Source organism: Coregonus lavaretus (assembly GCF_964263955.1).
Source record: "Coregonus lavaretus genome assembly, chromosome: 10".
NCBI lineage: Eukaryota > Metazoa > Chordata > Actinopteri > Salmoniformes > Salmonidae > Coregonus > Coregonus lavaretus.
In genome coordinates, this window is record NC_139997.1 from 45,131,558 (window position 1) to 45,153,374 (window position 21,817).

Genomic DNA, 21,817 nt, shown 5'->3' on the forward strand with positions numbered 1-21,817 from the left:
ATGCCAAAGACAAGACACAGGTTAAATATTTTCTAACAGACATTGTCCCTTTTTGCTATATTTGGTCAAAGAGTATATGCTCTATGTTACGCATTCACTATACCCCTGAGTGGCACTGAGAATAGTTAGAATTTTGCTTTACATATGTTTTCATGTTATCCTCTATGCTGTTATGACATAATTTCCCAACATATTTTGTGGAATATAAATTAAGTTTTCATGTTTACTGTCCAAAAAACATGGATCAAGTAAATACATTTTTGTGGAATTTTTTTTATGGAACACTCAGCCTTACATGATACAAGATTATCATCAATGGTATTTTTGACAAACATAAATTAACAAATGGCAAAACAAACTATTCCTATTCTGACCGACAATCCATGAAAGATTGCAATGAAAGAAAAACATTAATATAGAGATGGCACTGTTACTTTGAATATTAAATATTGAGATGGTACAGACAGTACCGAATAATAATCAAATTAAAGCGTAGTGGAGGAGAACTGTGGAGAATGAATAGCTCTATCTCAGTATCTGGATATCAGACTGAGGTACTTGGTCATCAAAGACAGGATAAGAGAGTAGTTTCTCTCCACTTTGTTATGACACCAATGAGGGGAGAAAGGTGGACCTGGTTTACCAGAGAGGATTAAGGTCATAGGTTGTAGGTCATTGCCGAGATGAGGAGAGGAATGTGTGTGTGTTTCTGTTGGTTTGTAATATAGTCTGTAGAGGTGGCTTTCATCTGAATTGGAAGCCTAATCAGCCAGCCTGTCTGTGGAAGCAGGGGTGTGTTTATGGGTCTCAGTATGTAATAAACTGGGGTGTCTGTATGGGTCTCAGTTTGAGGGAGCAGGTAGTGATGGGGGAAAAAATCAATGCAGTTACATATCGCAATATTATTTTGGACGATATTATATTGATACTTTGACTCCAAGTATTGATATGTACAAAATTAGGTAGCTTTAGCTAGCGCTAGTCGGCTGTACCTGCGCCAAAACTCTGGTATTTTTCATCCTATAGCCTGTTCTCCATCTTCTTTTTAAATAGTGAGCCAACATGTTTTCAGTACTTTTATTTTCATGACTGATTTAAACTAATTTTCTCATGCTCTCTTTTGTCTCTGCAGCAGACATAGTGAGCAATATGTTTGGAACATCAAATCGCAATAAAATCACAGTATCGAATTGCAATAAATATAGAATTGTGAGAATCGTAATACATATCATAAGTATCGTGATATATCGTTATTGTGAGGTCCCTGGCAATTCCCAGCCATAGTAGCAGGGTAGTGTGGTTGGTCTCAGTACCCAGCGGCATAGCCCCATTTCCTGGGGTCAGATTCAGCATGGAGCCGGTCCCCCTGGCGCACCACCGCCTGAACCACAGCCCCTGTGGCTTTCAGGAACTCTGTCTCATGGTTCTTCAAGGCCAGACCAGCCATCACCCTCTGTAAGGAAAGCATATAGAACACTGTGAAACTCCTGTCCAAATAGGCATTCCGCTTCACTAGCATGATAACCAGCCATGATCTTGATACACTGTAGGGCATGTGTATTGACTATCGTCAGTCATCTATCCCACCTCGTCAAACCCGGGCTCTCCCAGTGTGGTGTTGGGACTCAGCTGGTTGTGGATTCTGGGATCTGCCACAGCTTTCTTCAGGTCGTAGTTAAAGAACAGTGCATTGAGAATCACCTGCAGAACGAACCGACAACAATTCAGTCACAGACGACTACTTGGTAAAATGCAAAGAAAGTATTAAAGAGTATTTGCACACAGCAATGAAAGGGCATGGTAACCTGGCTCACCGTGGCAATTGCAGTGGTGATCTTTGTTCCTCCTGAGCCCCCCACCACCATCTTGACTTCCTTGCTCCCCTTGTCAAAGAGAATGGCTGGACACATAGAGGACAAGGGCCTCTTACCTGGAGGGAGACAATTAGGGAGTTAGGTCCATCCATATCCACCATCAAGTACCAATTTCTGGTTAACCGAGCCGGCTGATGCACTGAAAACGTTGGTGTCTATAGTCAGATGAACCCTTTACCTGGTCTGATGAAGTTGTTTGGTGAAGGAGGCACTCCAAAGCCATTAGTGATGAGGGGGGAGCTGAAGTCATCCATCTCATTGTTGAGGAGGATTCCTGTAGAACGCGACATGACTTTGGAGCCAAAACTAGGCAGGAAAAAGAATAGAAAGATAATGACGACAGGTGAATAATGAGGACTACCTCCAGTTAATTTTTGTAATCAAAACTGGGACTTGATTCTTACAAATGGTTGATGGTGCTGGTGGCTGCCACTGCACTCCCGTCCTCTGCCATCACAGACAGATGTGCTGTCCCGTGGTTCTCGGGGACAAAGTACTCCGGCTCATAGTAGTTCATGTGATGGGTGGTATCGTCTGTAATCTTCTGACGGAGTGCATCGGCAAAGTAATCTGAGGTCATGTTGTGGATGAACTGAAGAGGAGTGGGGACAGGAGAATGAGGCTCTGCCATTCAAATGAATGCCCATTCATGGAAACAACCATACAGAACAGTGTAGAATGATGAAGATGGACTGGTTTGCATTTACTGAAATTTCAACATAGCAGCTTTACAAATACTGTCTCTGGGCTGACTGAAGTCCATTTCAATCAATAGTCTAATCAACTCTCTTATATGAGCATATCCATATTTACTCTGTCTCCAATGAACATGAACATGATGTTCCAACACATACTAGGACCATTGATTGAATATGATTAGTAAGTGACTGATTGGAGTAAATTCTTGAAAGAGTAAACATCCAGTAGAGACATCCTATTAGAGAACTATTCAATATTAGCTCTGGGAAAGACGGGGATGAGACTTACATCAGAGATGGAGAGGAATTGTGGATCACCCAGCATGCTTCGCTTGGCATAGGCGAATCGGAAGGCCTCGACCATGCGGTGGTACGTGAGGATCTTCTTCTCAGTGCTGGAGACACTGTCTGAGGTGAAGTTGTATCCTGCATGGGAGAAAACATGGTAATCAGTTCAACCATAACCATTGCTGCTGCCATGTTGTGTTGCTACCATGTTGTTGTCATGAGTTGCTCCCATGCTATGTTGTTGTCTTAGGTCTCTCTTTATGTAGTGTTGTGGTGTCTCTCTTTTCGTGATGTGTGTTTTCTCCTGTATTGTTATTTTTAATCCCAGCCCCCGTCCCCGCAGGAGGCATTTTGCCTTTTGGTAGGCCGTCATTGTAAATAAGAATTTGTTCTTAACTGACTTGCCTAGTTAAATAAATGTTAAATAAAACATAAATAAATGAATAGCCTGCATCCCTACATTTATTAAACAATAATACAGTACATTTAATTTGATCACGTCAATATACACTTTGATTCGGTGAAGTGGACATTGAAAAGGTTTTACCCAGATAAAAGCTCAATATAACATTTCTGTTCATTCTGTATCCCTGTCCCAGTCTATCAGTGTTATAACTGTTTTAGTTCACAGCCATAGAGGAGGAGAAGACGGGAGAAAGGAAAGGAAACTAAAACCAAATGGAAAAATGTGATGAATTTCAGCTGACAGGCAGTAGCAGAAGTCATGGTGAACCGTCAGGATGAAGGGCATGAGCGGGCCCTGGCATGCCAGTAGCAGAAGTCATGGTGAACCGTCAGGATGAAGGGCTTGAGCGGGCCCTGGCATGCCAGTAGCAGAAGTCATGGTGAACCGTCAGGATGAAGGGCTTGAGCGGGCCCTGGCATGCCAGTAGCAGAAGTCATGCTGAACCGTCAGGATGAAGGGCTTGAGCGGGCCCTGGCATGCCAGTAGCAGAAGTCATGCTGAACCGTCAGGATGAAGGGCTTGAGCGGGCCCTGGCATGCCAGTAGCAGAAGTCATGGTGAACCGTCAGGATGAAGGGCTTGAGCGGGCCCTGGCATGCCAGTAGCAGAAGTCATGATGAAGCGCTTGAGCGGGCCCTGGCATGCCAGTAGCAGAAGTCATGGTGAACCGTCAGGATGAAGGGCGTGAGCGGGCCCTGGCATGCCAGTAGCAGAAGTCATGGTGAACCGTCAGGATGAAGGGCTTGAGCGGGCCCTGGCATGCCAGTAGCAGAAGTCATGCTGAACCGTCAGGATGAAGGGCTTGAGCGGGCCCTGGCATGCCAGTGTTAAGTGATTCCCCCGCCACTCATCTGTGTCCAATTAGAGGTAAATTGGTCAGATTAGAGTTTGTGGTAGAGGCAGGGGGCCACAGGAAGAGTAGGTTCAGGCAGTTTAATTACTCTGGAATAAGGTTTTCTTATATAGCCACTGTACTGGGCACCAGCAGAGAGAGGACATCTATGGACTATATATCCAATAGACCCTGCATGAATGTGGAGCTGAAACAGAGCTGGGGGATGATTGGCCCTCCTGTAGCTCAGTTGGTAGAGCATGGCGCTTGCAACGCAAGGGTTGTGGGTTCATTTCCCACAGGGGGCCAGTATGAAAAATGTATGCGCTCACTAATTGTAAGCCGCTCTGAATAAGAGCATCTGCTAAATGACTAAAATGTCAATTGGATCACTAATGAGAAGAGGAGATTTATTTCTACACCCCAATTACTGGTCAGTCAGCTGCACCACCACAAACATAAGGTGGTTATCTATCTTAATTTGGATGGTCAAGAGATCTATATGTGTATGGTGCATACAGGATGAGATAGACCAGGGCTGCTACAATGTAAATGAACAGCATCATTTTCCTACGTGAACAGTGCTTACGGAGCATCAGGCCTGCAGAGTAGAGCGCCACGGAAAACAATTATCTTTGGTCCTTATACACTTATAATGTAGCACAGGCTGTCCAAATGTGACCCACAGTTTGATCTTGAATACAACTCTGTGTCATCAGGCTGAAGGCTTACCATCCAGGATGTTGAGTATGAGGGACAGGACAGGGCCACTGGCAGGGGCGTTGGGTACAAACATGGTGTACTCCCCCACACTAGCATTGAGAGGATTCTCATCCAAAAAAGGCTTGTATTTCTTTAGGTCATCCAGTGTGATGATACCATCTGAAACACATACCGGTAAACAGACAATAAGATACTGTTTCTGTAACACGTACAGTCAGCAGACCCTGAATGAAATTCTATCAAAATTGCAGTTTGTTGATATTTGGTAGATATAAGGGAGAAACCAACCTGCAGCCTGAATGTCCCTCACAAGGTTCTCTGCCAGCGGGCCTTCGTAAAAAGCATTAGGCCCCTCATTTGCTATTATTTCATAGGTGTCAGCGAGTTTAGTAAAGGTGATGGTGTCGTTTTCCTTCAGGATGGCACCGTTTTTGTCACAAAACACCTCACTGAAAGAAAGACCAAAAACAGAGATGTAATGTCAGAGACAACATATGAGACACTGAGCTCTCATGTTTGGGTATAAGGGCATAAATCATAAAGGCATAAATCATCAACAGGGGAGGTACAGTATCTTCTTATTTGAAAACTTGACCCTCTGTACAGTAACTCAGATCGCCATTGTGGTCATTCTCACCATAAAGCCATGTCACGGGTGATGGTTTGCCTGTTCTTGGAGATAGCGGTGGCCAATGCCCTGCCCAAAGGAAAGCCTTTCCGTGCCAACTGGATTGCAGGCTGGAATAGCTCTCTCCATGGCAATTTTCCATGGCGTTCGTATGCCATCTCATACCCACGGATCTCCCCTGGTATGGCGATGGACAACCCTCCTGCCAAACGTTACACGTAATGTAATGTAACAGATTGTGAAAGGGTATATTGGAAGATGATAGGTTTGAGTGCAGCTTTTGATCTTCTCTAATGTACTACTCCTAATGTACTACTCTTCATTCCTGTTCCCAAGAACTCTAAGGCTACCTGCCACAATGACTACCGCCCTGTAGCACTCACATCTGTAATCATGAAGTGCTTTGAGAGGCTGGTTATGGCACACATCAACTCCACCATCCCAAACACTCTAGACCCACTCCAATTTCCATACCACCCCAACAGATCCATAGACGATGCAATCTCAATTGCACTCCACACTGCCCTCACCCACCTACAGTAGACAAAAGGAATACCTATGTGAGAATGCTGTTCATTGACTACAGCTCAGCGTTCAACACAATAGTCCCCTCCAAGCTCGTCACCAAGCTCGGGACCCCGGAACCCTGGGACTGAACACCTCCCACTGCAACTGGATCCTGGACTTTCTGACGGGCCAACCCCAGGTGGTGAGGGTAAGCAACTCCTTGCCACACTGACCCTCAACAGGGGGGCCCCACAGGGGTGTGTGCTTAGACCCCTCCTATACTCCCTGTTCACCCACGACTGCGTGGCCACCCACGACTCCAACACAATCATCAAGTTTGCTGACAACACGACAGTGGTAGGCCTGATCACTGGCGACGATGAGACAGCCTACAGGGAGGAGGTCAGTGACCTGGCAGCGTGGTGCCAAGACAACAACCTCAACATCAGCAAGACCAAGGAGTTTATCGTGGACTACAGGAAAGGGGGGGGCGAGCATGCCCCCATCCACATCGACGGGGCTGCAGTGGAGCGGGTCGAGACCTTCAAGTTCCTTGGTGTCCAAAACACTAAGAACTTAAAATGGTCCACACACACGCACACAGTCATGAAGAATGCACGACAGCGCCTCCTTCCCCTCAGGAGGTTGAAAAGATTTGGCATAGGACCTCAAATCCTCAGAAAGTTCTACAAAACGTTCTACAGCGTTACCATTGAGAGCATCTTGACTGCAGTACTGCCTGGTATGGACTCTATGCACTCTCACAGGACTCTACACACTCACACTCACACTCACACTAACACTCCAACACACACACACTTCATTGGCTCACACACACATAACACACACATTCATACTAACACTACACTCACGCACGCACACACACTCACATACAATCATCATATAAGCTGCTACTACTCCGTTTATCATATCCTGATGTCTAGTCACCTTACCCCTATACATACAGTATCTACCCCTGCCACTCCAGTATCCCTGCACATTGTAAATATGGTATTGGAACTGAACCTGTATAAAGCTTCTTACTTTCTCATGTTCTTCTTATTTCTATTTCTCATGTGTTTTTGTTCTACACTGAACAGAAATATAAACGCAACATGTAAAGTGTTGGTCCCATGTTTCATGAGCTGAAATAAAACATCCTAGAAATGTTTCTTAGGCACAAAAAGCTTAATTCTCTCAAATGTTGTACACAAACTTGTTTATATCCGTGAGTGAGCATTTCTCGTTTGCCAAGATAATCCATCCACCTGACAGGTGTGGCATATCAAGCTGCTGTTTAAACAGCATGATCATTATACCGTTGCACCTTGTGCTGGGGACAATAAAAGGTCCCTTTAAAATGTGCAGTTTTGTCACACAACACAATGTCTCAAGTTTTGAGGGAGCATGCAATTTGCATGCGGACTGCCCACCAGAGCTGTTGCCAGAGAATGTAATGTTCATTTCTCTACCATAAGCTGCCTCCAACGTCATTTTAAAATAATTTGTCATTACATCTATCCGGCCTCACAACTGCAGACCACGTGTAACCACGCCAGCCCAGGACCTCCACATCCGGCTTCTTCAGCTGTGGGATCGTCTGAGGGGGGAGGGGTGCTGAGGAGTATTTCTGTCTGCTATAAAGCCCTTTTGTAGGGAAAAACTCATTCTGATTGGCTGGTCCTGGCTCCCCAGTGGGCCATTTCACCGAACTAGTGCATGTGACAATAAAACTTGAAACTCTTATCGCAGTATCTTTTGACTATTGCAAGGCCATCTGTCATTGTAAACATACATCTTTCAACCTTTTGTTAGGTAACTGGTAAAACATTACCATTCTTGGCTAACTCTGTGCTATTCCCAAACATGTCCTCTGTTGCGTTGGCGGGAGCCGTCTCTCTGGAATCAATGGTCTCTACCTTTCCTGTGAAGGAAGACAGAATCATCATTACATCACACCAAGTTACAATGGAGTGAGCTATTACATTTCCTGTTTTTAGTTCAGTTATGCCAGTCAATGTTGGATTTGTTGACATCATTAAAGATACACGGTATAGGTTTAAGTCAAGGATTAGGGCTCAGACTCTACCAGTTGTGGCATTATAGATGGTGAAGAAGAGACCTCCTCCAATGCCCATGCTGTGGGCATTCACCAGCCCCACACACAGCAAGGCAGCAATAGATGCATCCACTGCAGAGCCCCCTTTCTGCAACATGTCTCTGAGATTTATAGTGGACACACAAACACACGCTCTGTAAGGACATACGCTGGGAGATGAGAAGCAAGTACAGGGAGTGAACATTTAATATAAACAGACATGAAACAAAACACGGACAGCGTCTGGACGCTGTCCAGACTACAAAGGGAAGCACAGCCGCGAGCTGCCCAGTGACACAAGCCTACCAGACGAGCTAAACCACTTCTATGCTCGCTTCGAGGCAAGCAACACTGAAGCATGCATGAGAGCACCAGCTGTTCCGGACGACTATGTGATCACGCTCTCCGTAGCCGATGTGAGTAAGACTTTTAAGCAGGTCAACATTCACAAGGCCGCAGGGCCAGACGGATTACCAGGACGTGTACTCCGAGCATGTGCTGACCAACTGGCAAGTGTCTTCACTGACATTTTCAACATGTCCCTGACTGAGTCTGTAATACCAACATGTTTCAAGCAGACCACCATAGTCCCCGTGCCCAAGAACTCTAAGATAACCTGCCTAAATGACTACCGACCCGTGGCACTGACGTCTGTAGCCATGAAGTGCTTTGAAAGACTGGTCATGGCTCACATCAACAGCATAATCCCAGAAACCCTAGACCCACTCCAATTTGCATACCGCCCCAACAGATCCACAGATGATGCAATCTCTATCGCACTCCACACTGCCCTTTCCCACCTGGACAAGAGGAACACCTACGTGAGAATGCTATTCATTGACTACAGCTCAGCATTCAACACCATAGTGCCCTCAAAGCTCATCACTAAGCTAAGGATCCTGGGACTAAACACCTCCCTCTGCAACTGGATCCTGGACTTCCTGACGGGCCGCCCCCAGGTGGTAAGGGTAGGTAACAACACATCTGCCACACTGATCCTCAACACGGGGGCCCCTCAGGGGTGCGTGCTCAGTCCCCTCCTGTACTCTCTGTTCACCCATGACTGCATGGCCAGGCACGACTCCAACACCATCATTAAGTTTGCCGACGACACAACAGTGGTAGGCCTGATCACCGACAACGATGAGACAGCCTATAGGGAGGAGGTCAGAGATCTGGCCGTGTGGTGCCAGGACAACAACCTCTCCCTCAACGTGACCAAGACAAAGGAGATGATTGTGGACTACAGGAAAAAAAAGAGGACTGAGCACGCCCCCATTCTCATCGACGGGGCTGTAGTGGAACAGGTTGAGAGCTTCAAGTTCCTTGGTGTCCACATCACCAACGAACTATCATGGTCCAAACACACCAAGACAGTCGTGAAGAGGGCACGACAAAGCCTATTCCCCCTCAGGAGACTAAAAAGATTTGGCATGGGTCCTCAGATCCTCAAAAAATTCTACAGCTGCACCATCGAGAGCATCCTGACTGGTTGCATCACCGCCTGGTATGGCAACTGCTTGGCCTCTGACCGCAAGGCACTACAGAGGGTAGTGCGTACGGCCCAGTACATCACTGGGGCAAAGCTCCCTGCCATCCAGGACCTCTATACCAGGCGGTGTCAGAGGAAGGCCCTCAAAATTGTCAAAGACTCCAGTCACCCTAGTCATAGACTGTTCTCTCTGCTACCGCACGGCAAGCGGTACCGGAGTGCCAAGTCTAGGTCCAAAAGACTTCTCAACAGCTTCTACCCCCAAGCCATAAGACTCCTGAACAGCTAATCATGGCTACCCGGACTATTTGCACTGCCCCCCCACCCCATCCTTTTTACGCTGCTGCTACTCTGTTAAGTATTTATGCATAGTCACTTTAACTCTACCCACATGTACATATTACCTCAACTAGCCGGTGCCCCCGCACATTGACTATGCAACGGTACCCCCCTGTATATATAGCCTCCCTACTGTCACTTTATTCTATTGTATATATAGCCTCCCTACTGTCACTTTATTTTTTACTTCTGCTCTTTTTTTTCTCAACACTTTTTTGTTGTTGTTTTATTCTTACTTTTTTTGTTTAAAATAAATGCACTGTTGGTTAAGGGCTGTAAGTAAGCATTTCACTGTAATGTCTGCACCTGTTGTATTCGGCGCATGTGACCAATAAAATTTGATTTGATTTGATTTGATTTGATTTGGACAGGGGAAACATAACGACATTAATGCTGACACGGGGATCACAACTGAGGAACAGACAGATATAGGGGAGGTAATCAAACAGTGATGAAGTCCAGGTGAGTCCAATGAAGCGCAGATGCGCGTAACGATGGTGACAGGTGTGCGTAACGATGGGCAGCCTGGCGCCCTCGAGCACCAGGGAGGGGGAGCTGGAGCAGGTGTGACGCGCAGACAAAAGTTTGTATTCAGTGGCCCTGATTTGCATAAACAAGCGCTAGTTTGTGAAGAAACAGCAGGCAGTTTACACAGACAGAATTAATTATGATGACAAAATCATAAGGATTTGAAATGGTGGATGAACATACATAAACCCAGAAGCAGGAGCATATTTTTATGTTCAGACAGGGATCTTTGTATTGTATATGAATGTCTCCAACAACATTTCAATGAGTAATTTCATTGGTGTGCAAACGTTTGAGACTAGTACTGTATGTACATGCACAGTATGTTTGTGTTTGTGTGTGAGAGAGAATTCTAACCTGCCGATTTCTGAGCATGGGCCAGCATCGGCTGCCACGGCAGCCCTTGAGTAGGAATGGTCATTCGAGGACGCCCTGCTCCCCAAACCAAAGAACACTCCCACAAAAGTGCTCACCGCTGCCACCAGCAGCACCACCAGACCCACCACTATGGATTTATGGACCATCTTTCTGTCAGGGAAACACAGGACATCATATTAGATTCAATTTCAATTGAAGGGAGTTAGACAAGTATAAACACACAGAAACACATGAGCAAAGACGAAAGAAAGAGAGAGGAATCATTTTGCAAACATGTGCATCATAATTATGAAATGTGAGTTGTCACTAAGTTCTCTAACATTCTGTTCAGATATAAAACCATGCCATTACAACTCACCTCACTTAACAGTGTGTCCTCCTAACCTTATATAGAGAGTAAAATCGATAGTAATCCTTTCAGTATATCAACCCAACAACATACACTTTACATTTACATTTACATTTACGTTATTTAGCAGACGCTCTTATCCAGAGCGACTTACAAATTGGTGCATTCACCCTATAGCCAGTGGGATAACCACTTTACTATTTTTATTTATTTATTTATTTATTTATTTTGGGGAGGGGTGGTAGAAGGATTACTTTATCCTATCCCAGGTATTCCTTAAAGAGGTGGGGTTTCAAATGTCTCCGGAAGGTGGTGAGTGACTCCGCAGTCCTGGCGTCGTGAGGGAGCTTGTTCCACCATTGGGGTGCCAGAGCAGCGAACAGTTTTGACTGGGCTGAGCGGGAACTATGCTTCCGCAGAGGAAGGGGAGCCAGCAGGCCAGAGGTGGATGAACGCAATGCCCTCGTTTGGATGTAGGGACTGATCAGAGCCTGAAGGTACGGAGGTGCCGTTCCCCTCACTGCTCCATAGGCAAGCACCATGGTCTTGTAACGGATGCGAGCTTCAACTGGAAGCCAGTGGAGTGTCCTCCTAACTAGTTTATTTTGTTGAAATCTGAGACTGGTTTTATACAGGCATCCCAACTCTGATTCCTGTACCCAATTATTGGCAAAAGAGGTGCTCTGGGTCAGAAGACCAATTATTGGTGAAAGATCAGAATTTGTCTGCCTGTGTAAACGCACCCTTAGAGGTCAACCTACTAAAACATGTAACAACAACATGCCTATTGATTACTAATACCAGTCAGCAAAACATTTCCTAATAACACTTTGATTCTTACCTTGGAGTAACGCAAATAGCAAGCTTTGACATGCTGCGATAAGAAAGTGAAATATGTATACTGTACAGTCACACAGATGTGCCATTGATGAGAGGGTAGTGTCCGCATTTTGAAAAGGGGATCTGCATGCTGTTGTTGTTTTTTATCTAATCTAGCTGGTTGAATATTTAAATTCAGATAAGAGCCTTTTGATATCCCTAATGAGAATGTTCCACTGCTTGCACCGTACACGCTTAGAAAAAAAGGTTCCAAAAGGGTTCTTTGACTGTCCCTTTTTGGTTCCAGGTAGAACACTTTTGGGTTCCATGTAGAACACTTTTGGGTTCCATGTAGAACCCCTCTGTGGAAAGAGTTCTACATGGAACCCAAAAGGATTCTACCTGGAACCAAAAGGGTTCTACCTTGAAGCAAAAAGGGTTCTTCAAAGGGTTTTCCTATGGAGACAGCCGAATAACTCTTTAGGTTCTAGATAGCACCCTGGTTCTCTAAAAGTGTATTGTACAGATATTGGACATACAGTACTGTAACTACAATTGCATAGAGCAGCAATTACTTACTTAATTTTAGCAATCTTTACTTAAGTATCTGAAACCATCTCCAAATAAATTTCCTGATATTCCATAAATCAAAATCTACGAGAGGCCAGCTCTGTGAGAGTGTGATTTGAATGAGTCAGGCGCAGGAGGGTAAATCACAGAATACAGAGTTTATTCCGTAGGAAACAGTTACGCTGGATAGCGTCAACAAGATACGCTATCCAGGCACACAGGGAACAATGGCCCCGGAAATACAAGGTATGGGTAGCTCAACCGAACCAGGCCTCACTGCGGTGGCGGTCAGCGTTTGCCTTCTGATGATGCACGGCGCGTTGGAGGTGAACGTGGGCAGCGTCCCACGTCTCCTCCGCGTGCCAAAACCAGTCATCTACCGCAGGAGCCTCGGTCTGGCTCTGGTGCCACGGTGCCAGAACCGGTTGGTAACCTAAAACACATTGGAATGGCGTTAGGTTAGTAGAGGAGTGGCGGAGAGAGTTCTGGGCATATTCTGCCCATGGCAAGAACACCGAACACTCCCCTGGCCGGTCCTGGCAGTAGGACCGCAGGAACCTACCCACATCCTGATTTACCCGTTCCACCTGCCCATTAAACTCGGGGTGGAACCCAGAGGTCAGGCTGACCGAGACCCCCAGACGTTCCATGAACGCCCTCCAGACTTTGGATGTGAACTGGAGACCTCGGTCAGACACTATATCCTCTGGTACCTAGTATTGCCGGAAGACGTGTGTAAACAGGGCCTCCACAGTTTGCAGGGCCGTTGGGAGACCGGGCACAGGAAGGAGGCGGCAGGCCTTTGAAACGCGGTCCACAACGACCAGGACGGTGGTGTTACCTTGGGAGAGGGGAAGACCAGTCAGGAAATCAGCACTTAGATGAGACCATTGTCGTTGTGGAATTGGTAAAGGTTGTAACTTACCCGCTAGGATGTGCCTAGGTGCCTTACTCTGGGCGCACACCGAGCAGGAGGAGACATATACCCTCACGTCCTTAGCCAAGGTAGGCCAACAGTACTTTCCGGTCAGGCAGCGCACTGTACGACCGATACCTGGGTGACCAGAGGAGGGTGACGTGTGTGCCCAGTAGATCAGACGATCACGGATAAGAGCAGGCACGTACCGCAGCCCAGCTGGACACTGAGGCGGAGATGGATTTGTGCGTAATGCCTGCTCTATGTCCACGTCCATCGCCCATACTACCGGCGCCACAATGCAGGAAGCCGGGAGTATGGGGGTGTTGTCTCTGGGCCTCTCCTCTGTGTAATACAGCCGTGACAATGCATCTGCCTTCACGTTCTTCGTACCCGGGATGTATGACAGTGAAAAATCGAACCGGGTGAAGAATAGGGCCCACCTGGCCTGGCAAGGATTCAGCCTCCTCGCTGCCCAGATGTACTCCAGGTTACGGTGGTCCGTCCAGACGAGGAAAGGGTGTTTCGCCCCTTCGAGCCAATGCCTCCACACGGTTAAAGCTCGGACAACAGCCAACAGCTCCCGATCACCAACATCGTAGTTCTGCTCCGCCGGGCTGAGCTTCTTAGAGAAGAAGGCACAGGGGCGGAGCTTGGGTGGCGTGCCCGAGCGTTGAGATAGGACAACGCCTATCCCTACCTCGGACGCATCCACCTCCACTACGAACGGTAGTTATGTCAGCCTCAGCAGACCAACGGAGCCGGCACGGCCCACCCTTCAACAGAGATGTAATGGGAGCTGCGACCTTGCCAAAGCCCCGGAAAAACCTCTGATAGTAGTTGGCGAAGCCCAGAATGCGCTGCACCTCCTTGACCGTGGTGGGAGTCGGCCAATTACGTACGGCTGAAATGAGATCCCCCTCCATCTCCAAAACCTGAGGTGGTAATGCGGTATCCGAGGAAGGAGACGGACTGCTGGGAAAACATACACTTCTCCGCCTTGGCATAAAGGTCATTTTCCAACAGTCGGGCTAGCACTTTGCGAACCAGAGACACATGCTCAGCGCGCGTAGCGAAATACAACAGAATGTAATCGATGTAGACCACTACACCGTGACCAAGCATGTCACGAAACACCTCGATCAGAAAGGACTGGAAGACAGATGGAGCATTCATCAAACCGTAGGGCATCACCAGGTATTCATAATGCCCCGTGGTTGTGCTGAATGCTGTCTTCCACTCAACCCCCTCTCGAACACGCACCAGGTTGTACGCACTCCTGAGATCTAATTTGGTGAAGAAGCGCACCCCATGCATTGACTCGATCACTGACAGAATGAGCGGGAGAGGATAACAAAATCTTACCGTCTCCTTGTTCAGTGGTCGATAATCCATGCAAGGGCGCAGACCACCGTCTTTCTTCTTCACAAAGAAGAAACTCAAGGAGGCAGGTGAAGTGGAGGGATGTATATAGCCCTGGTGCAGGGACTCGGCGACGTATGTTTCCATAGCCGCCGTTTCAGCCTGCGACAGGGGGTACACATGACTCCTGGGAGCTACAGCGTCTACCCGGAGGTTTATGGCGCAATCCCCCGCCCAATGAGGTGGTAACTTGGTAGCCTGCGTTTTAGAGAATGCCTGCGCCAAATCGAGGTATTCGGGGGGAATGCATACGGTGGAGGTACTGTCTGGACTTCCCACCGTGGTTGCACCAACGGAAACACTTAGACACCTACCCTGACACTCTTGCGACCACCCCGTGAGAACCCTCTGTGGCCATGAGAAGGTGGGGTTGTGGAGTGCTAACCAAGGGAGACCTAATACCACAGGGAAAGCAGGAGACTCAATAATATAAAAAGTGACCTGCTCACAATGAGTCTCCTGGGTAGTCATGGTGACTGGTGCAGTAACCTCCTTAACAAACCCTGACCCTAATGGTCGACTATCAAGTGCTCTGATGGGGAGTGGAATGGATAGGGGAACCAATTAAATGCCTAGCCGGTGTGAGAATGCCCTGTCCATAAAGTTCCCAGCTGCGCCTGAATCGACTAGCGCCTTACACTGGGGAACTACCATGTGATCGGGAAAGTAGATGGGTAGGGTTCAGTGCGCAGCAGAGGGCTCTGAACGAGTGTGGGTGTTCGATACCTGGGGTGATGCGAGAGTGCCCTGCCTGCCACCTCCAGACCCAAAAGAGCGCTGACGACAACGTGTGGTGTACTGTCCCTTTGTGCCACCAGTGTGACACTGTCGCTGTCGTCCTCCACTCTCTCGGATGGCGGTTCCACCCAGCTCCATCGGCTCGGGATCCGAGTCGGCCGGGGTGGGAATGGGCAGACCCCTTCCAGGACGTCCTCTGGCTGCCAGCAGGTTGTCCAAACGAATGGCCATGTCCACCAGTTGCGCGAAGGACAACATGGTGTCCCGGCAGGCTAGCTCCCGTTGGACGTCCTCCCACAGATGGCACCGGAAATGGTCGATAAGGGCCCGCTCGTTCCACCCGGACCCCGCTGCCAGAGTCCGAAACTCCAAAGCAAAGTCCTGCGCGGTCCTCGTCCCCATCCTCAGGTGGACCAGCCGCTCGCCCGCCTCTCGACCTTCGGGCGGGTGATCGAAGACCGCCCGAAAGAGGCCAGCGAACTCCCCGTAGTTCTCCAACGCGGCTCCTCCTTCGTTCCACACCGCGTTGGCCCACTCCAGGGCTTTCCCCGAGAGGCAGGAGACGAGGGCGGACACCTTCTCCCGCTCCGATGGGGCCGGCCTGATGCTGGAGAAATAGAGCTCCAGTGGTCGGGATATCTGGATCCCTCCGGGTGCTGGGGTGTGGGTAGCTGGATCCGGTTGACCAGCTGGTCTCGACAGATCGGGTCCTCTCCAGGCGTTGGCTGTTCTTAACATGATGTAGTTGTAGATATTCCATATGAGGTCCAGATGTACATAAACTATAAGGTGAAATATAAGTAAGGGACAGTTTGAAATTTACTGGGGGTTGTCATTTTTTTTGCTTTGGGGAGGGTTGTATATGTTGAGTCACCCATGATTCACCAAATGTGGTCCTCTGTAGCTCAGCTGATAGAGCACGGCGCTTGTAACGCCAAGGTAGTGGGTTCGATCCCCGGGACCACCCATACACAAAAATGTATGCACGCATGACTGTAAGTCGCTTTGGATAAAAGCGTCTGCTAAATGGCATATTATTATTATTATTTGTTCCATACGCACAAAAAGCTTATTTCTCTCAAATGTTGTGCACAAATCTGTTTACATCCCTGTTAGTGAGCATTTCTCCTTTGCCAAGATAATCCATCCACCTGACAGGTGTGGCATATCAAGAAGCTGATTAAACAGCATGATCATTACACAGGTGCACCTTGTGCTGGGGACAATAAAAGGCCACTCTAAAATGTGCAGTTTTGTCACAAAACACAATGCCACAGATGTCTCAAGTTTTGAGGGAGCATGCAATTGGCATGCTGACTACAGGAATGTCCACCAGAGCTGTTGCCAGAGAATTTAATGTTCATTTCTCTACAATAAGCTGCCTCCAACGTTGTTTTAGAGAATTTGGCAGTACGTTCAACAGGCCTCACAACCGCAGACCACGTGTATGGCGTCATGTGGGTGAGCGGTTTGTTGTGAACAGAGTGCCCCATGGTGGCGGTGGGGTTATGGTATGGGCAGGCATAAGCTACGAACAACGAACACAATTGCATTTTATCGATGGCAATTTGAATGCACAGAGATACCGTGACGAGATCCTGAGGCCCATTGTTGTGCCATTCAACCGCCGCCATCACTTCATGTTTCAGCATGATAATGCACGGCCCCATGTCACAAGGATCTGTACACAATTCCTGGAAGCTGAAAATGTCCCAGTTCTTCCATGACCTGCATACTCACCAGACATGTTTGGGATGCTCTGGATCGATGTGTACGACAGCGTGTTCCAGTTTCCACCAATATCCAGCAACTTGGCACAGCCATTGAAGATGAGTGGGACAACATTCCACAGGCCACAATCAACAGCCTGATCAACTCTATGCGAAGGACATGTGTCGCGGTGCTTGAGGCAGATGGTGGTCACACCAGATACTGACCGGTTTTCTGATCCACGCCCCTACCTTTTTAAGGTATCTGTGACCACCAGTTGCATATCTGTATTCCCAGTCATGTGAAATCCATAGATTAGGGCCTAAAGAATTTATTTAAATCGACAGATTTCCTTATATGATCTGTAACTCAGTAAAATCTTTGAAATTGTTGTATGTTGTGTTATATTTGTGTTCGGTAAGAGTGCCAAAACCCACAAAACCTACCACACAAGGCAAAACATTCCATTACACCATAGCCTACTTGTCAAAAGTATGTTTATGGTTGTAGTCAAAGCTCATCACTAAGCTAAGGACCCTGGGACTAAACACCTCCCTCTGCAACTGGATCCTGGACTTCCTGATGGGCCGCCCCCAGTTGGTAAGGGTAGGTAACAACACATCCGCCACACTGATCCTCAACACGGGGGCCCATCAGTGGTGCATGCTTAGTCCCCTCCTGTACTCCCTGTTCTCTCATGACTGCATGGCCAAGCACGAATCCAACACCATCATTAAGTTTGCCGATGACACAACAGTGGTAGGCCTGATCACCAACAACAACGAGACAGCCTGTAGGGAGGAGGTCAGAGACCTGGCCGTGTGGTGCCAGGACAACAACCTCTCCCTCAACGTGCTCAAGACTAAGGAGATGATTGTGGACTACAGGAAAAAGAAGAGTACCGAGCACGCCCCCATTCTCATCGACGGGCTGTAGTGGAGCAGGTTGAGAGCTTCAAGTTCCTTGGTGTCCACATCACCAACAAACTAACATGGTCCAAGCACACCAAGACAGTCGTGAAGAGGGCATGACAAAACCTATTCCCCCTCAGGAGACTGAAAAGATTTGGCATGGGTCCTCAGATCCTCAAAAGGCTCTACAGCTGCACAATCGAGAGCGTCCTGACTGGTTGCATCACTGCCTGGTATGGCAACTGCTCGGCCTCCGACCGCAAGTCACTACAGAGGGTAGTGCGTACGGCCCAGTACATCAATGGGGCCAAGCTTCCTGACATCCAGGACCTCTATACCAGGCGGCGTCAGAGGAATGCCCTAAAAATTGTCAAAGACTCCAGCCACCCTAGTCATAGACTGTTCTCTCTGCTACCGCATGGCAAGCGGTACCGGAGCGCCAAGTCTAGGTCCAAGAGGCTTCTAAACAGCTTCTGCCCCCAAGCCATAAGACTCCTGAACATCTCATCAAATGGCTACCCAGACTATTTGCATCCCCCCCGTTGCTGCTACTCTCTGTTTATTATCTATGCATAGTCACTTTAATAACTCTGCCTACATATACATATTACCTCAATTACCTCGACTAACCGGTGCCCCAGCACATTGACTCGTATTCTGATCTACAATGAACAAAAATATAAACGTAACACGTAAATTATGCACAAAAAGCTTATTTCTCTCAATTTATTTGCACAAATTTGCCTTGGGAATGGGCAAATTTGTGTAAAAAAATTGAGAGAAATAAGCTTTTTGTGCGTATGGAAATATTCTGGGAACTTTTATTTCAGCTGATGAAACATGGGACCAACAATTTACGTGTTGCGTTTATATTTTTGTTCATTGTAGATCAAAAACAAATAATCGTGTTTGAAGAACATTGATCAGCAGCACTTTTGAATTGAGAATGAAAACTTCTCTATTGATTTATATACACTACCGGTCAAAAGTTTTAGAACACCTACTCATTCAAGGGTTTTTCTTTATTTTTACTATTTTGATGAAGACATCAAAACTATGAAATAACACATATTGAATCATGTAGTAACCAAAAAAGTGTTAAACATGTCATAATATATTTTATATTTGAGATTCTTCATATAGCCACCCTTTGCCTTGATGACAGCTTGGCATTCTCTCAACCAGCTTCACCTGAAATGCTTTTCCAACAGTCTTGAAGGAGTTCCCACATATGCTGAGCTTTTCCTTCACTCTGCGGTCCGACTCATCCCAAATCATCTCAATTTGGTTGAGGTCTGGGGATTGTGGAGGCCAGGTCATTTGATGCAGCACTCCATCACTCTCCTTTTTTGGTAAAATAGCCTGGAGATGTGTTGGGTCATTTTCCTGTTGAAAAACAAATGATAGTCCCACTAAGCCCTAAACAGATGGGATGGTGTATCGCTGCAGAATGCTGTGGTAGCCATGCTAGTTAAGTGTGCCTCGAATTCTAAATATATCACAAACAGTGTCACCAGCAAAGCACCCCCACACCATAACACCTCCTCCTCCATGCTTTACGGTGGGAAATACACATGCAGAGATAATCCGTTCACCCACACCGTGTCGAACAAAGACACAGCGGTTGGAACCCAAAATCTCCAATTTGGACTCCGGACCAAAGGACTCTTTTCCACGGTCTAATGTCCATTGCTCGTGTTTCTTTGCCCAGGCAAGTCTCTTCTTCTTATTGGTGTCCTTTAGTAGTGGTTTCTTTGCGACAATTCGACCATGAAGGTCTGATTCACACGGTCTCCTCTGAACAGTTGATGTTGAGATGTGTCTGTTACTTGAACTCTGTAAAGCATTTATTTGGGCTGCAATTTCTGAGGCTGGTAACTCTAATGAACTTATCCTCTGCAGCAGAGGTAACTGGGTCTTCCATTGCTGTGGCGGTCCTCATGAGAGTCAGTTTCATCATAGCGCTTGATGGTTTTTGCGACTGAACTTGAAGAAACTTTAAAAGTTCTTGAAATGTTCTGTATTGACTGACCTTCATGTTTTAAAGTAATGATGGACTGTCGTTTCTCTTTGCTTATTTGAGCTGTTCTTGCCATAATATGGACTTCTTCTTTTACCAAATAGGGCTATCTTCTGTATACCCCCCTACCTTGTCACAACTGATTGGCTGAAACGCTTTAAGAAGGAAATCAATTCCACAAATTAACTTTTAAGAAGGCACCTGTTAATTGAAATGCATTCCAGGTGACTACCTCATGAAGCTGGTTGAGAGAATGCCAAGAGTGTGCAAAGCTGTCATCAAGACAAAGGGTGGCTATTTGAAGAATCTCAAATATAAAATATATTTTGATTTGTTTAACACTTTTTTGGTTACTACATGATTCCATATGTGTTATTTACATGTAGCTCAGTTGGTAGAGCATGGCGCTTGCAACGCCAGGGTTGTGGGTTCGTTTCCCATGGGGGGCCAGTATGAAAATGTATGCACTCACTAACTGTAAGTCGCTCTGGATAAGAGCGTCTACTAAAATGTAAATTTCATAGTTTTGATGTCTTCACTATTATTCTACAATGTAGAAAATAGTAAAAATAAAGGAAAACCCTTGAATGAGTAGGTGTTCTAAAACTGTTGACCGGTAGTGTATATCTTTTTCTTTTTCTATCCTTTAAATCAGGAGCATTTGATAAGCAACATGCGATAAGCATTTTTCTTAATTTTTAATTTTTAGAAGCAACATGTGATAAGCAACCTTTATGGCTCATGTCTGTGATGAACACAGAGCAGATTTTATACTTTAACAATAACAGTCTATCAAAATGATATGCTCTTTATCACTGAATTAACACCCCATTGTGTTAACACCCCCGGTGTGTCACATTCATCAGTAGATCCCAGCACCAGGTATAGATGAGTTAGTGTTACAGGAGGGGGGCGCAGTTCCAGAGCGACCGACTAGGTGTCATCCTCCGACAACCTTAGGCACGTTATTTTGTATCCTGGCTTCGGGACCATCAGTAAAGTTCCTTGTTTCACCATCTCTGCCTACTGCCTACTGTCTAACCTGCACCACACCTGGGTCAAACCTCACACAACCCTTACAGAAAACTGAGCCACTATGGACCCAGCGGAGGCAGCAGAGTATCATAGCGCATTGACAACGCAGGGAGCCATGCTGAACCAGCATGACCGCAGCCTGCAGCAGATCACCGAGAATCTCCGCCAGCTGACGATCGCCGTGCAGAGCCGGGTGGACACCCAACCAGCACCTGCAGCCGGCATAGCGGAAGCCGCGGCAGCAGTGTCTCCAGTCTCACCTGCGACATTGCGGGAACCCGCCTACCACCTCCAGAGAGGTACGACGGACGTCCAGAGGACTGCAGGGAATTCCTCACCCAGTGTTTCCTAATATTCAGCCTACAACCCTCCTCCTTCCCGACGGAGCAGGGCCGGGTGGCCTACATTATCACTCTGTTGACGGGTCGAGCCCTTTCCTGGGCTACCATGGAGTGGGAGAGCCAAACTCCGGCGTGC

General features: G+C 47.0%; 1 protein-coding gene across 1 annotated transcript in view; it reads right to left on the reverse strand.

Annotated features, from left to right (window-relative positions):
* Window positions 1-279: 279 nt before the first annotated feature.
* The window catches only part of LOC311136236 (glutathione hydrolase 1 proenzyme-like), a 30,285-nt gene continuing 8,747 nt past the window's right edge, over window positions 280-21,817 (reverse strand). Inside the window, exons 2-13 of the mRNA XM_084170364.1 lie at window positions 10,830-11,000; window positions 8,105-8,235; window positions 7,850-7,939; window positions 5,518-5,710; window positions 5,169-5,329; window positions 4,890-5,039; window positions 2,862-2,998; window positions 2,279-2,466; window positions 2,053-2,180; window positions 1,815-1,930; window positions 1,588-1,701; window positions 280-1,453 (exon numbers count right to left, since the gene is read on the reverse strand). Of these exons, the coding sequence (XP_084026490.1) occupies window positions 1,307-1,453; window positions 1,588-1,701; window positions 1,815-1,930; window positions 2,053-2,180; window positions 2,279-2,466; window positions 2,862-2,998; window positions 4,890-5,039; window positions 5,169-5,329; window positions 5,518-5,710; window positions 7,850-7,939; window positions 8,105-8,235; window positions 10,830-10,996 (1,722 nt within the window). The 5' untranslated portion in view covers window positions 10,997-11,000 and the 3' untranslated portion in view covers window positions 280-1,306. The remainder of the gene's footprint in view (window positions 1,454-1,587; window positions 1,702-1,814; window positions 1,931-2,052; window positions 2,181-2,278; window positions 2,467-2,861; window positions 2,999-4,889; window positions 5,040-5,168; window positions 5,330-5,517; window positions 5,711-7,849; window positions 7,940-8,104; window positions 8,236-10,829; window positions 11,001-21,817) is intronic.